Here is a 13,638-nt window from a genome sequence, read left to right as displayed (position 1 = left end):
AAGCCCTCACTTCCACCCTATCCCCTAACCCAATAACCCCCCCTAACCTTTTTGGTCACTAAGGGCAATTTATCATGGCCAATCTACCTAATTTGCACGTCTTTGGACTGTGGGACAAAACTGGAGCACCCGGAGGAAACCCACGCAGACACGGGGAGAACGTGCAGACTCCGCACAGACAGTGACCCAGCGGGGAATTGAACCAGGGACTCTGGCGCTGTGAAGCCACAGCGCTACCACTTGTGCTACCGTGCTACCTTCAGATTATCTACAATCTCAGATTGTATACTCAGATTGTTAGAGGGTTGTGGTATTAAAGATGAATATCAAGAGTAGTCATTTTCACTTCTGTGGTGGTGAAGTCTGATCAGATGATTATCAGTTTTTTTTGTCTTAGAATGTTTTCACCTACTTCATCATTTTATCGTGCTATTTTCTACAGGAAAACCCTTTTTAGTGCTTCAGGCTAAGTATTTGTCCGTAATGGTGCTCTGTTGACTACATCAACCCCTTGGGGAAGACAGTGCCACCTGCTAATACCTGTGAAAGCCCTTTGGGTTCCCTCATTGAAGAAACCCATGCGGGCTGTGCAGGTAGTGGCCCATGGTGTTGTTTGTCCCGATAAATTGAAAATTTATATAACACTATTTTGAAGTGGTGCTAAACGATCAAGGTTTTAGTTCTCCAGGAGATCCCTGAGGAACAAAATTTATTTTGTTGTAACTTCCTCCCCCATCTCTTCTTAGTGGGTGAAATATAACTGTTGTAGAATTTCATCACTTCATGAAGCTGCAACTAATGATTACATGACTGCCAGGTAGATTTTTAAATGCCAAACACAGGTTTAAATAATGTTGCCAATGACATGTAACTCTGTTTAATAGCCATATGCATGTAATATGGTTACTGTCCCAATGTACATTTGAATTATGCAGGCCAATGGATATTTAGTAAAGGAACAAAAACTTTCTGATGGATGATTGTAGATAATTAGAATTAGATTCACTGTTAAATTATCCTTGTGTGTTTCCGTTGTGTGGGGATGATAGAATGTGCTAGCTACATTCCAGAACATAACATTAAAACTACTCAGATTTACTCACAGGGTGGGTGGATGTGAGACATGCTGACAAAAGAGCACTTACCCATGGCAGAACACTTTGTATCAAGATAATTTTCTTCATGGCCTGTTGTGACCTTTCTGACCGCTTGCTTATACAAAGGGCAGTGGACTGAAAGCTGCCATTTCAGACTGTGCACTAGACTGCAACTTAGTCTTTTTACTCTGCTTTGGTGGGAGGGGTGGGTATAACAGAATCCTGAAAGACATCTTGCAAGATTATGAAAAGTTGGACTAGGCCCTGGGTGAGTGCAGGCTCATCTTGCAAATAAAGTTTGTTAGTCAATTGGATATGAAAAAAAAGAAATCTTTCTAATTGTTTTTTCTCAAAACACTTCTCTATCTGTGCATGGATAAAGAGAGCTTTCAAAGATGAAGCCTCACTGGTAAATGAAATTGTTACTACCATATGAAAAACTGTACATCTCATGATTTATTAAAAGAGGGCACAGTTTTGAATTATTTGCTTGGGATTTCTGCTTCCGCATTAATGAACCCAAGATAATTAAAATCATTGCATGCAGCTTATAGTATTTTAATTAGTAATACAAATAAAATTGTAGATTGCAAATTGTTAATTAACTGTATAATTAAAATTATAAATGTTAAAGCAGTTATATCTTTAAAATTGTCATGTTCATGAGATTCTTTACCTCCTTGTAGGTGACCTTTTGCAGCTTTGTTATGGAATGCATGTTTGTTACTGTATAAAATCTGGGAAACTTACTTTCAGTGCTGAATATTGTAAAGCAGGACTGGATAAATGTATGTCACCACAGAATGTCATTTAATAGCCAATGAGAACATTTAAAACTGCCATCTTGGCAGACTTAAATAATTCTGATTGCAGAGTTAGGTTACAATGAAAAATACATTTTTTAATTACAAAAACAATGTAATCATTAAAATGATTTTCTAGTGTGACGTGTTACAGCGCAAACCTTACAAAGTGCACTTGTCCATCAGGTTGATAGAGCACGTGAAAAGTTTGCCCCAATCCATTTTACACTGCAATGTCTCCAACTTGCTTTACCGTAGCAAAATCTGAAATTGATGTATTGTCTTTGCTGTTGTTGGTCATTTAGTTGGACTTCCAATACATCTCAGCCAAAAGACTGTATGACACATGAGTTTATGTAAGTGGCAACTGCTTTTAGAGCGTGTTTCCCAATACTTTGAACAAAAACGTCATTCTTGGCTTGACCAAGTGTAATCATTTTAGGACATCTACAGATAAAATGAAAAATTGACCTGTTGACCAAGTTGCTGCATGTCACAGTTTTTGCATTCCTACTGCCGCTGCCATTATTGTATTGAGAATCTTAAACTGTTAGTATTGCTTTGATAATTTGATGATTGCACTACTGAAGTATTGGGTGTAACTTTCAACTTTGCTCGGGGAGGAAAGCAGCAAGTATTTTATTAGCCACCAATTACACACAATGCCTGATTTTTCATTCCATTTACTTCAAATCCTGGATTTCTCATCAAAACCTGGTTTTGCACCAAAATAATTGAATAAAGTGTAATTTATTTATATAAAATGGTGACATGACATGTTCAGAATGTACATTTGTTTTGTATTGGCTAATTAGATGCGTTATTTCCAGCTTTTCTATTTACATGAATTCACTTTTGATGTAAAAAATATGTAAACAGAATAGCAAGTATTAGTAGTCAGGTGAGATGTTAACAACGGCCCTGTTTGCTTGCTCCGGTGGATGTAAAAGATTCAGTGGTTTTATTAATATATTTTCCTGGTGTCTTGACCAATATTTCAACCAACACCATAAAAAAAAGATGATTTTGATACTTTTGGTTCATTTGTTATGCGTGTGACCTTGCTGAGTGCAAATTGTTTGTCACATTTGTAGAAATAACATTTATTTTCCTGAATAGGACATTATATTAAAAGTGACAGCAGTGATGATAGATCAAAAGTTTAATAATAAAGCACTTTGTGATTTCCTGAGGACCTGATCTAATGGTTTATAAATTAATGTCCTTCTGTAACTGAAAGAACTATATATTTAAGGATTAAATAATTTTATAAAAACTGTAAATGTCAACATCGTATACGCAGATTATTTTTTGCATTTTTCTGATGGCAAAACGATTAAAAACCCTCGCTGAGCTCAATTCTGTAAAATGTAACCTTGTTCTTCCTTGTGTCATTTTAAAACAGGAGGGGTATGGAGTGATCGTTCTAAACACCAATGAAAACTACGTAGAAGTGGAGAAATCAAAGAAACAAGAGCAGCCACCACCAAATGACACAGACGAGCCAGCAGAAAAGAAAGAGAAGAAGGATGACTGTCAGAAAGAGACAAACAAACGGCGTGACTTTTATGAGAAATACCGAAATCCTCAAAAAGAAAAAGAGACAAAACACATTCCCATTCGGGTTAGTATCTGGTACTTTTCAGTAATAGTAAATTACTGTAGCAATCTGATTATGTTGACCAGTTAATTAATGTTTATGTACAAAGCTCCAATAACAACAATTGCCAGCTTGATAAATCACTGGCTCAATATCCAATTTCTCACTATTAGTCTAAAGTTTAACATGAACTCTTGAAAATATATTACAATATATATAATATATATACATTTTAAACTTTACATTTCATTCATTGCAATCACATTGGTTCCGAAATTCTATATGCAATAACCTGATGCACAGTTGAAGGATTTGTCTTTCTGTACACATGCAGAAAAAGAAATGTTATTTGTACAGTAGATTTACTTGGTAATTGAAAGTTGTTGTAATTGAAATAAATTACATCGTGTAGCTCACTTTCATAAGCATGGTTTTGCACAGGTCAGGAAACCTGTTGTGCAGCAATTCTAAAAGAAGTTCAGTAGTGAAACTACAGCACAACAAATGGAAAATTATTAATATCTCAATAAATATTTATGGCAGAATAGTAGTGGTGTGATATAATGAGCTATTCCTTGCTCTACCCCATCACTTATTCAGTGCACCCTTACACTTTGTAATGCTAACAGCATGAGATCGTTATAACAGTGCTGCCCACAGTTCTCCATTTCTGCAGGGGGCAGAGACAATATTATTCAGACTTTGACACTAGCTGGTGCCTACGATCTATACAATCCATTATACATTGTTTCTAGGTTGAGGTAATACCAAAAGGTGCTTATTAGAATCCAGAGTTCACATTGCACCTGTGAAAATTTCTGCACAATCTTAAAAGTTGATTGAAAACTTGATACCAAACCGATGGTTGCTATATATGCTACTTGCATTAAAACACATTCAACATATCAATTCAGTTATTTCATATATTTCAGAACATGATCTTAGAAATCAACATTGCCATGCTCAGAGAAAGAGTGGGTACCTAGGAACAAGGAAATATTGTTTATTTGATAAAAGTAATTATGAGGTATGATAATTGTACAAATTTAATTTTGTATTTATATTTTTAAAACTACCACAAACCTATTTTCTATGTTTCTCTATGTAAAAGGAATGTTTAGTTGAATTGAAGGGTTAATACCGCAACTAAATTAAAGTTTAGAGTCATCAAAATAGAATGAAGTAGTGCAATTTAGTATAGCTTAAACCAGTGTTTTTCAAACATTTTTTTCCTGGGACCCACTTTCGTGACCCATGCCGGCCGGCCTTCATGACACATGTTACCTTTGCTTACATTTAATGTGAAAGGAGAGTCTGCTTGGCCCTCATCATCTCACTCCAATCAGGTTCACAGGAGGAAAGGACAATGCGCATATCAGGTGCAGACTTCAGCCAGAAAGTCTTCAAAATCCAACATCACATATGTAGGTCGTAGTGACGGGCAATAGCAACAAAATGCTTGTTTTACTCAGCACTGGATACTGCTGGGAGATTCTACTCCAGAATTCTGAAAGCCTCATGAGCTTTTGGTGTGTTTTTAATGTGCTGTCACAGGTCAGGTACAGCAGCATAGTCTTTTCATTTTTAATCAGCTGTTTTTTCACCCACCACTTCTCTTTCAAAATCAGAAACTTCTCTCATTTGCCAGTACTTCCCTGTATATAACACACATGGGTTTTGCATCTTTATTTGCAATGTCACAATTGACAAAACCATACCTTAAGAAATCATTTTTATACTGCTTTGTTGCTGAATTAAGTTTCTTCTTTGTATGCTGTTAACCAAAGGCCCTGGAGCTCTGTACAGAGCTAAGGCTGCAATGCTTTGTCCTGTCCTGGATTCTCCTGAGCTGCTCTGTCCAGTAGACTGAGTTGTGAGATCCTAGCCAGTAGGTACACTGCCTATAAGTGTCTCTTGTAAGCAAATAATTCAGCTTCACAGCCTTCTTGCCTTTCTTGCCAGCAGCTAGAAAATGGAAGACGCTCTCATCCGTGATTTGGCACCAAAAGTGTACATGTAGGGCACGTGACCTGCTCACTTGTGGCCGGAGGTCTGCCCACAACTTCATTTCCTTATTCAAAAAGCGGCTGTTGGGCGCTTATCCCACGATCGGTACAACTGCGAGAATGCTGCAACCTGATTTATATTGACCATAAGACACAGGCAAGAGTTGTCAAATCGTCAAATTATGTACATCAGCCTGGGAATGAACAGGAGCAAGTCTGCCTATCAAACTGAAAGCTTATAGAGCAATAGTCTTGCCTTCTCTACTCCACACATGCAAGACATTTGCTGTTTACCAACATCATGTCGAAACGCTCAACCACTCTCACTTGACTGCCTTCAGTAATTTCTGGAGATCAGATGGCAGGATGAAATACCAGACACTGAGATGAGCAGGTATGCAAAGCATTCACACCATAATGAGACAATCATAACTGAGTTAAGAAAGCTTGACACTAACCAAAGCAAATTTTCTATGGAGGACTTGGGTCTGGAGTGTGCTTCATAGCGTCCAAATGAAGCACCACACGGAAGGTTTCACTTGGGAGTTTTGACCTTGAGTCTTGGATGAAACTCACCCCGGATTGCTGCATCTGACACAATCAAACAAATAATGGTGTGGCTTCCTTCAAAATTAGGGGTAGAGAGAAAATGCACGGGGAGGAAATCTTAAGCCAACAATTAGTCCAAAACTCAATCGTCTGTACTACCCTGTTCTATTTGCAGCAGAACCTTCTCCGTGCAGATCGGCCTCAGCAGTCACAGAGGCCGATCTGCACGGAGCCTACCAAATACTCCAGATGTTGAACATGGGCATCTCGAAGGACGAACAAGAAAAAGAAGAGAGTTGAACATCAAAGAGTGGGGGGAGACCATAGTTGGTTAACTTTGACATTTTGTTTGGCATGAGATTCACTCCGTTGTGAAACCATGTTTTACTTTCAATATTGTAATGAAGCAATGATGATCTGTAAATTACCTCGACCCCATAAGGATGTTTCTGAGGTCATTCTTTTTTTGTCGCTGACTTAATCCTCTAAAGTCATTGACTGGAAGCATTGGAAGCATTGGAATAATAATCGCTTATTGTCACAAGTAGGCTTCAATGAAAAGCAGTGATGATGACTAGAGCCACAGGTAAACATTTTTGATGAACATTTGAGAAAAGAAATTTCAAATAAATACAGTAAGCCAATATTGCGTGACAATGACTATCTCCAAGAGAGAATCTAATCATCTTGATGTTCAATGGTATTGCCATCACTAAGGCCTCCACCTTCATTATTCTGAGAGTTACCATTGGCCAGAAACATAACTGGACCAGCCATATAAATAATCTGACTGTAACTTGCCTCATGACTCCCTGAAGCCTGTCCACCATATACAAGAAACTAGTCAGCAATGTTGATGATGTAAGAGTTTTTCCTTTTAATTTCCTTTGCTCCCATTTTTTTTCTTTTATTATTTTTGGTCCGTGGACCTATAATCGGAATATACCTTTAAGCAGAGGATTCAAGCTGAAACAGCCTGTTTGTCAGGACATTGTGTTCCCAGGTCTTGTTTTGGAAAGGAGAAGTCAGACTCATCGGCGCCGAGTGAATCTTAGAACCAGCTTTGGTGGAAGTCGGGTTGATTGATTGGCTGCCGGCCTGTGGGTTGAGCAGGTACAGTGTTCTGCCTGACCAAAGTCAATGATTGGTTCCTGCACAAAGCTTTCTGAGAGAACTTGGCAGAAATGTTTAGACCTTGGAAGGAGAGGAACATTCTCGTTCTCGCTTGTTGAAAGAACTGGTTTATTGTTCTAAAACCAGTGAGAGCCTGGAACATCTTTGGTGTAAACTTGAAATGATCCTGTATTATCAGAAAAAGTAGATAACCATGCCAGAAGCTTCTCGATCCTCCAAGGAAAAGGAGCTGCAAGAGTCTGCAGTGACGATCATTACAAGCTAAAGGAAAAGAAAGTACCCAACTGAAGGCTAAACCTTGACAAAGAAACTAACTGAAGATATCCATCTGAATCCAAGATCGTTATCCTTTTATTTTATTATATTTTCTTTTCCTCTCAATCATCCTTTTCCCTCTGTTGTTTGTCTGTGTGTGTGTAGAAAGTGGGGGCAGTTAGAAAGGCAGAGGTTGGGAACCAGACAGTAAATAGCCAGTTGGATATTTTTTGCCTATTTAATTACAATTGCTGTTAATAATAAAAGGTTACTTATGTTTAATTTTTACAAACCTGGTGATTATGGTCAATTTAACTCAACCAAAGCCACAGGTATCAATATAAAATCTAATTTCACTGTGTTGCGACTCCGGGTCAAGTGGGGCTGCAATTGACCATGTACCAGTCCAGTGGTCGTAACATTATGCTTCCCACTTGCCTGCATGAGTGCAGCTCCAAGACCTCCCGTGACGGGGTTGTGCTGAGCATTTGCACATCATGTGGCTCCCCTCCAGAAAACAGTACAATAGGCTCTTTGGGCCGAATTTAGCCCGGAAAATCGGACTCCTTCATCCCCTCAACCACAAAGACAACAGGGAGGAAAATAATGCCAGGAAGCAGTAACTCGAGAGACTGCTGGGAAACCAAAAACTACGGAAAAGGGCAGGAGCAGCGAGCAAGTGGGTCAATGGACCCACGAGGTGAGAGGTCCCCGGCCACCCGCGAGAGGAGCTGGTCGCCATGCAGATGGCGCTCGACAGCATTATGAAGAAGACTGGAAGACCAAGGGACATGATACAGAAACTCGAAAAGACTTCGATGGACCAGAGCGACCGAATTGTCGCCCTGGAGGCCTAGATAAAGAGGTTGGTGTTCACGGCGACAAAGCCAGTTACGGACCAAGGGGGACGGAACGTCATTCTCAGCGGTGATCTAGACGATGTGCTGGTAGTCCTGATGGACATGTAAGCGCTCAACTGGAATGATACGGAATTTATGAAGAAGACCATGGCGGAAATCACCGACATAGACCCGCACCGATTGATCATTGAGGGGGGGAGGGGTGACCCTAAGGAACTGCGGGCGTTCATGGACCAGTTGGACCCATGCGGTTCATACACCCAGGTGAGAATGAATTCCCATTTTTCTCACCAGTACAAAGTCTACACGCTCATCGACTTCTTTGTAGTGGGGAAAATCGGTGCTTCCAGAAATAGTCAGACCAGAATACTCGGCCATTACATGATGTGAGGTTGGAGATGAGCCATGCCCCTCGCCCCATATGGAGGTTGGATACGACCCTCGTGGCCGACAAGGTCTTCTCCAGAAAACATCACAGGCCATAGGCAGGGAAGTCTCACCTTCCATGTTCTGGGAGACACTGAAGGCTGTGATTAGGAGAGAAATTATTGCCTCCAAGGCTCGGAGAGGCAGGGAAGAGAGGCTGGTTAGGCAGCAACTGATCGGCTCCATAGTGGTGGTCGACAGAGGGTACTCCTAGTCCCGACCGTAGAGCTTCTGGCGGAGAGGAAAAAACTACAAATGGACTTTAACCTGCTGCCCACCGGGAAAGCAGTGTACCAATTCAGCCAGGCATGGGTGACCTTTTATGAATCTGGTGACAAGGCTAATGCCAGATGGTGCACCAGCTTAGAAAGCAGGAAAAGGACAGCAGAGGCAGACTGGTAGCCAAAACAAAAAAGGTTAACAAAGTATTCGAGGCCTTCTACTGGGGACTGTACACCTCCGAGCCCCCCAACGGGAACTTGGGGATGAAACGGTTCCTCAATGGACTGGATATGCCAATCATGGGGGACAACAATCGGAGGAAGCTGGAAGCACCACTAGGGCTGGGAGGGGTCACGGAGAACATTAACTCCATGCAGACGAGGAAGGTGCTGGGACGGGTCAGATTGCACTCGCCCCCTACCTGCGGGAGATGTTCATAGACTCACTAGCGAGGGGTACCCGGTCTCCAACGCTAACACAGGCCACCATATTGCTGATACCCATCTCGCTGCTCAATGTGGACACAAAAATACTCGCAGAAGTCCTGGCCAAGAGACTAGAAAACTACGTACTAGAGGTGGTCGCAGAAGACCAGACAGACTTTGTTAAGGGTAGATATCTAACATCAGACGGCTGCTGAATGTGATACTGACCCCAACTGGGGAGCGAGAACACCAGAGATGATCATCTCCCTGGACGCTGAGAAGGCCTTCAACTGAATCATTGAGGTTTAGCCTAGTGACAGAAACTCCTGTACAATGCCCCCCAACGCAAGCATTCGGATCAACACCATTAGCTCTGAATGTTTCCAGCTTCACAGAGGCACAATGCAGGGATGCCCGCTGTCCAAACTCCTTTTCGCCCCGGCAATCGAACCACTGGCGATTGCATTGCGAGAGGCGGGAGGCTGGAAGGGAATCCGAAGAGGAGGTAGAGAGCACAGAGTCATGCTCTATACAGGTGATCTGCTTCTCCACATCTTGGACCCGCAAAACGGCATGAATGAAATCACGAAGCTCTTGGGAAATTTTGGAGCCTTCTCGGGCTACGAACTCAACCTGGGCAAGAGCGAAGTATTCCTGGCCAACCCAAGAGGGGGAGGGGCAGATCTGGAATGTCTACCGTTTAAAATAGTCCAAAGCAAATTCCGTTACCTGGGAATCCAGATAGCCCATGATTGGACACAGATCCACAGTGCAACCTGACCCGTCCGGCAGAAGAAGTAAAAAAGGACCAACTGAGATGGGATGCACTCTGGCTTTCCCTGGCAGAGAGGGTGAAGACGATCAAGATGAATGTACTACCCAGGTTCCTCTCTCTGTTTAGATCTTTACGAATCGACATATCCAGGGCCTTTTCCCAAAATGTAGACAAAATTCTAATGGCATTTGTGTGTGTGCGTGAGTGCGTGGATCCAAGGATCCAAGTCCAAGGATCCCCAAAACAGTACTAGGAGGTGAAGAAGCATGGGAGGTCTGGCCCTCTCAAACTTGCAAGACTACCACTGGGCAGCCACGGCCAAGAGAGTGAAGGGATGGGTAAAGGAACCAAAGATAGAATGGAGGATGGAGGAGTCCTCCTGCACGGGAACCATCCTCCGAGCCCTCGTCACTACAGCACTCTCGTCCCCGCTATAAAAATACTCAACAAGCCCAGTGATTGTAACTACCCTGGGAAGCTGGAACCAGATGAGGAAACACTTTGGTCTGACTGAGGTATGCACCCTAGCCCCCATCTGCAGCAAACACAGGATTCCACTGGCCATGCTAGACGTGTGGAGACAGGACGGGGGGCACTTACGATTAGGGACTTTTACACGGGAGACAGACTAGCGACCTTAGAGGAACTGACGGAGAGACTGGTACTACCAATCGGGAATGAACTCCAACATCTGCTGGTCAAAAACCTTCTCCACAAGGAGACGACTACATAGCCAGGGACCCCCAGAAAGACAATGTTAGAGTAGTTATTGGATGCGGACCGTTTGGGGAAGGGGAACTGTATGGACCGGTAAGGATGACCTTTTAGAAAGGATACACACCACTGGATGAAACAAGGAAAAAATGGGAAGAAGAGCTATGGACAAAAATAGGGTGGGGACTCTGGAGCGAAGCACTGAACATTGTCATCTCAACCTCCTCTGCAAGGCTAAAACTCATGCAGGTAAAAGTGATGCACAGAGCACACCTGACAAGAATCTGAGTGAGCAGGTTCCACCTGGAGGTGGAGGATTAATGTGAATGGTGCCAGGGAGGCCCGGCCAACCATGCCCAGATGTTCTGGGCCTATCCCCGGGTACTGGACAGCGTTCTTCGAAGCAATGTCCAAGGTTGGGGGATGAGGGTGGAGCTGCTTCCCTAGTCACCCGCCAAAGAATCCTCCTCGGCTGGCGATCAGCAGCACCACCTGTTATATTACGATATTGTAATACATATATTACTCTTTTTGTCTAGCCGAATCTTTGAAATATAGACGTAGTCTTCCAGTGATAAAGTAATTTAATGAGTAATATAAAATAATCTTGTGAGTTCTTTTTACTTAATACTAAACTAGTAAACAAACAAATAACTGTAGATTAAACTATTAAAAAAGATCATGCTATATACTGATATATAATAACTTCTTCTCTCTAGCTGTCTCTCTTCTGTACTCTCTGCACTCCTGACACACTCGCCTCTCGGAAAGAGCGGGGAAACCTTTTTATAGGTCTGATAGTGTGGCCATCTAGTGTTCAGTTGCCTGTACTTGCTTAACATAGTCTGATCATGTATTGCTACATACAGAGATCACTACACCACCCACAGCTACAGACTGGCTGGCAGACCTATCGGAATTTCTACATCTGGAGAAGATAAATGCACCACCCGAGAGTCAGAGTAGGGCTTCCACATAAAATGGAGGCCATTCACTAACTTGCTCCAAGACCTGTTTGAAGCCAACAACCAACAGAGCAGGGGAGAGGGGATGCACAGGAGCCAACGGGACCAGAGGGAGCAGACAGGAATGTGAGAGGGGGGTACAGCAGGTGTGGGAGGGGGGACCAGAGGAAGCAACAAGGGGGAGGCCTGAAAGCGGTCGACAGAGAGACCAGAGGGCCCAGCACAAGGCCACATGAAAGAGAACCCTCAAAATCAGACCGACAACAGGATTGGATGAGAGGAGAAGAAGGGGAGGCCAAGCGATATTGGGAGGAGGGAGAAACCGGACACGGCCCACATATAAACACCAGACAACTACCTTCGGTGAAGTAAAGGGCCAAGGAAAGGATCCTGAAACAGCGAAAGAAGGGAGTAGAGAGGGAGAGGCAAGGAGGCGGGGGAGGAGACACCGAAAAAGAACAACTTGCAAATTGTAACCGTTGCATCTATCTTTACTGACTGTACAGTGTATAAAATATAAAAACTTTAATAAAAATTTTCAACAAAACAAAATGAGTGCAGCTCCAATAACACTTGAGCAGCTCAACGACATTATGGACTAAGCCACCTGCCTGATCGGCATATTGTCCAAGGTCACTGCAAGAACTCATCAAGCTTCCTTCGACTGCACATCGAAAACCCAGTACCTCTACCACTCTGAAGGACAAGGGCAGCTGACACTTATGTTGCACTCCAAGTCTCGTACCATTCTGACTTGGAATCATATCATCCCTACAATGCAGAATGAGGCCATTTGGCCCATTGAGTCTGCATGACCCAACAAAAAGAGCACTCTACCCAGGCCCACTCCCCCCCACCCCCCCACCCACCCCCCCTATCCCTGTACCTCTGCAAATTGATCAATATGCCGATCAGGCAGGTGGCTTAGTCCTATATGTTGTCAAGTTGCTCGAGTGTTATTCGAGCGGCACTCATTTTCTTTTGTTGAAAATTTTTATTAAAGTTTTTATATTTTATACATTAATGATCTGGAAGAAGGAACTGAAGGCACTGTTGCTAAGTTTCCACATGATACAAAGATCTGTAGAGGGACAGGAAGTATTGAGGAAGCAAGGGGGCTGCAGAATGATTTGGACAAGCGAGGAGAGTGGGCAATGAAGTGGCAAATTAAATACAATGTGGAAAAGTGTGAGGTTATGCACTTTGGAAGGAGGAATTTAGGCATAGACTGTTTTCTAAATGGGGAAATGCTTAGGAAATCAGAAGCACAAAGGAACTTGAGAGTCCTTGTCCACAATTCTCTTGAGGTTAATATGCAGGTTCAGTCGGCAGTTAAGAAGGCAAATGCAATGTTAGCATTCATGTCAAGAGTGCTAGAGTACAAGACCAGGGATGTACTGCTGAGGCTGTATAAGGCTCTGGTCAGACCCCATTTGGAGTATTATGAGCAGTTTTGGGCCCAGTATCTAAGGAAGGATGTGCTGGCCTTGGAAAGGGTCCAAAGGAGGTTCACAAGAATGATCCCTGAAATGAGGAACTTGTCGTATGAGGAACGTTTGAGGACTCTGGGTTTGTACTCGTTGGAGTTTAGAAGGATGAGAGGGGATCTTATTGAAACTCACAGGATACTGCGAGGCCTGGATAGAGTGGACGCGGAGAGGATGTTTCCACTTGTAGGAAAAACTAGAACCAGAGGACACCATCTCAGACTAAAGGGCCGATCCTTTAAAACAGTAATGAGGAGGAATTTCTTCAGCCAGAGGGTGGTCAATCTGTGGAATTCTTTGCCGCAGAAGACTGTGGATGC

At 42.7% G+C, this 13,638-nt stretch overlaps 1 protein-coding gene across 13 annotated transcripts in view; it reads left to right on the top strand.

Moving 5' to 3' along the window:
• arb2a (ARB2 cotranscriptional regulator A) overlaps positions 1-13,638 on the top strand; it is a 1,003,719-nt gene that overhangs the window by 421,669 nt on the left and 568,412 nt on the right. For all 13 annotated transcript variants that reach the window (XM_072516284.1, XM_072516280.1, XM_072516278.1 and 10 more), the window contains one exon: positions 3,306-3,524. In XM_072516284.1, the coding sequence (XP_072372385.1) occupies positions 3,306-3,524 (219 nt within the window). The remainder of the gene's footprint in view (positions 1-3,305; positions 3,525-13,638) is intronic.

This window comes from Scyliorhinus torazame, chromosome 9, assembly GCF_047496885.1.
Source record: "Scyliorhinus torazame isolate Kashiwa2021f chromosome 9, sScyTor2.1, whole genome shotgun sequence".
Taxonomy (NCBI): Eukaryota; Metazoa; Chordata; class Chondrichthyes; order Carcharhiniformes; family Scyliorhinidae; genus Scyliorhinus; species Scyliorhinus torazame.
The sequence above is the reverse complement of the archived record's forward strand: the minus strand, read 5'-3'. Positions and strand labels throughout refer to the sequence as shown.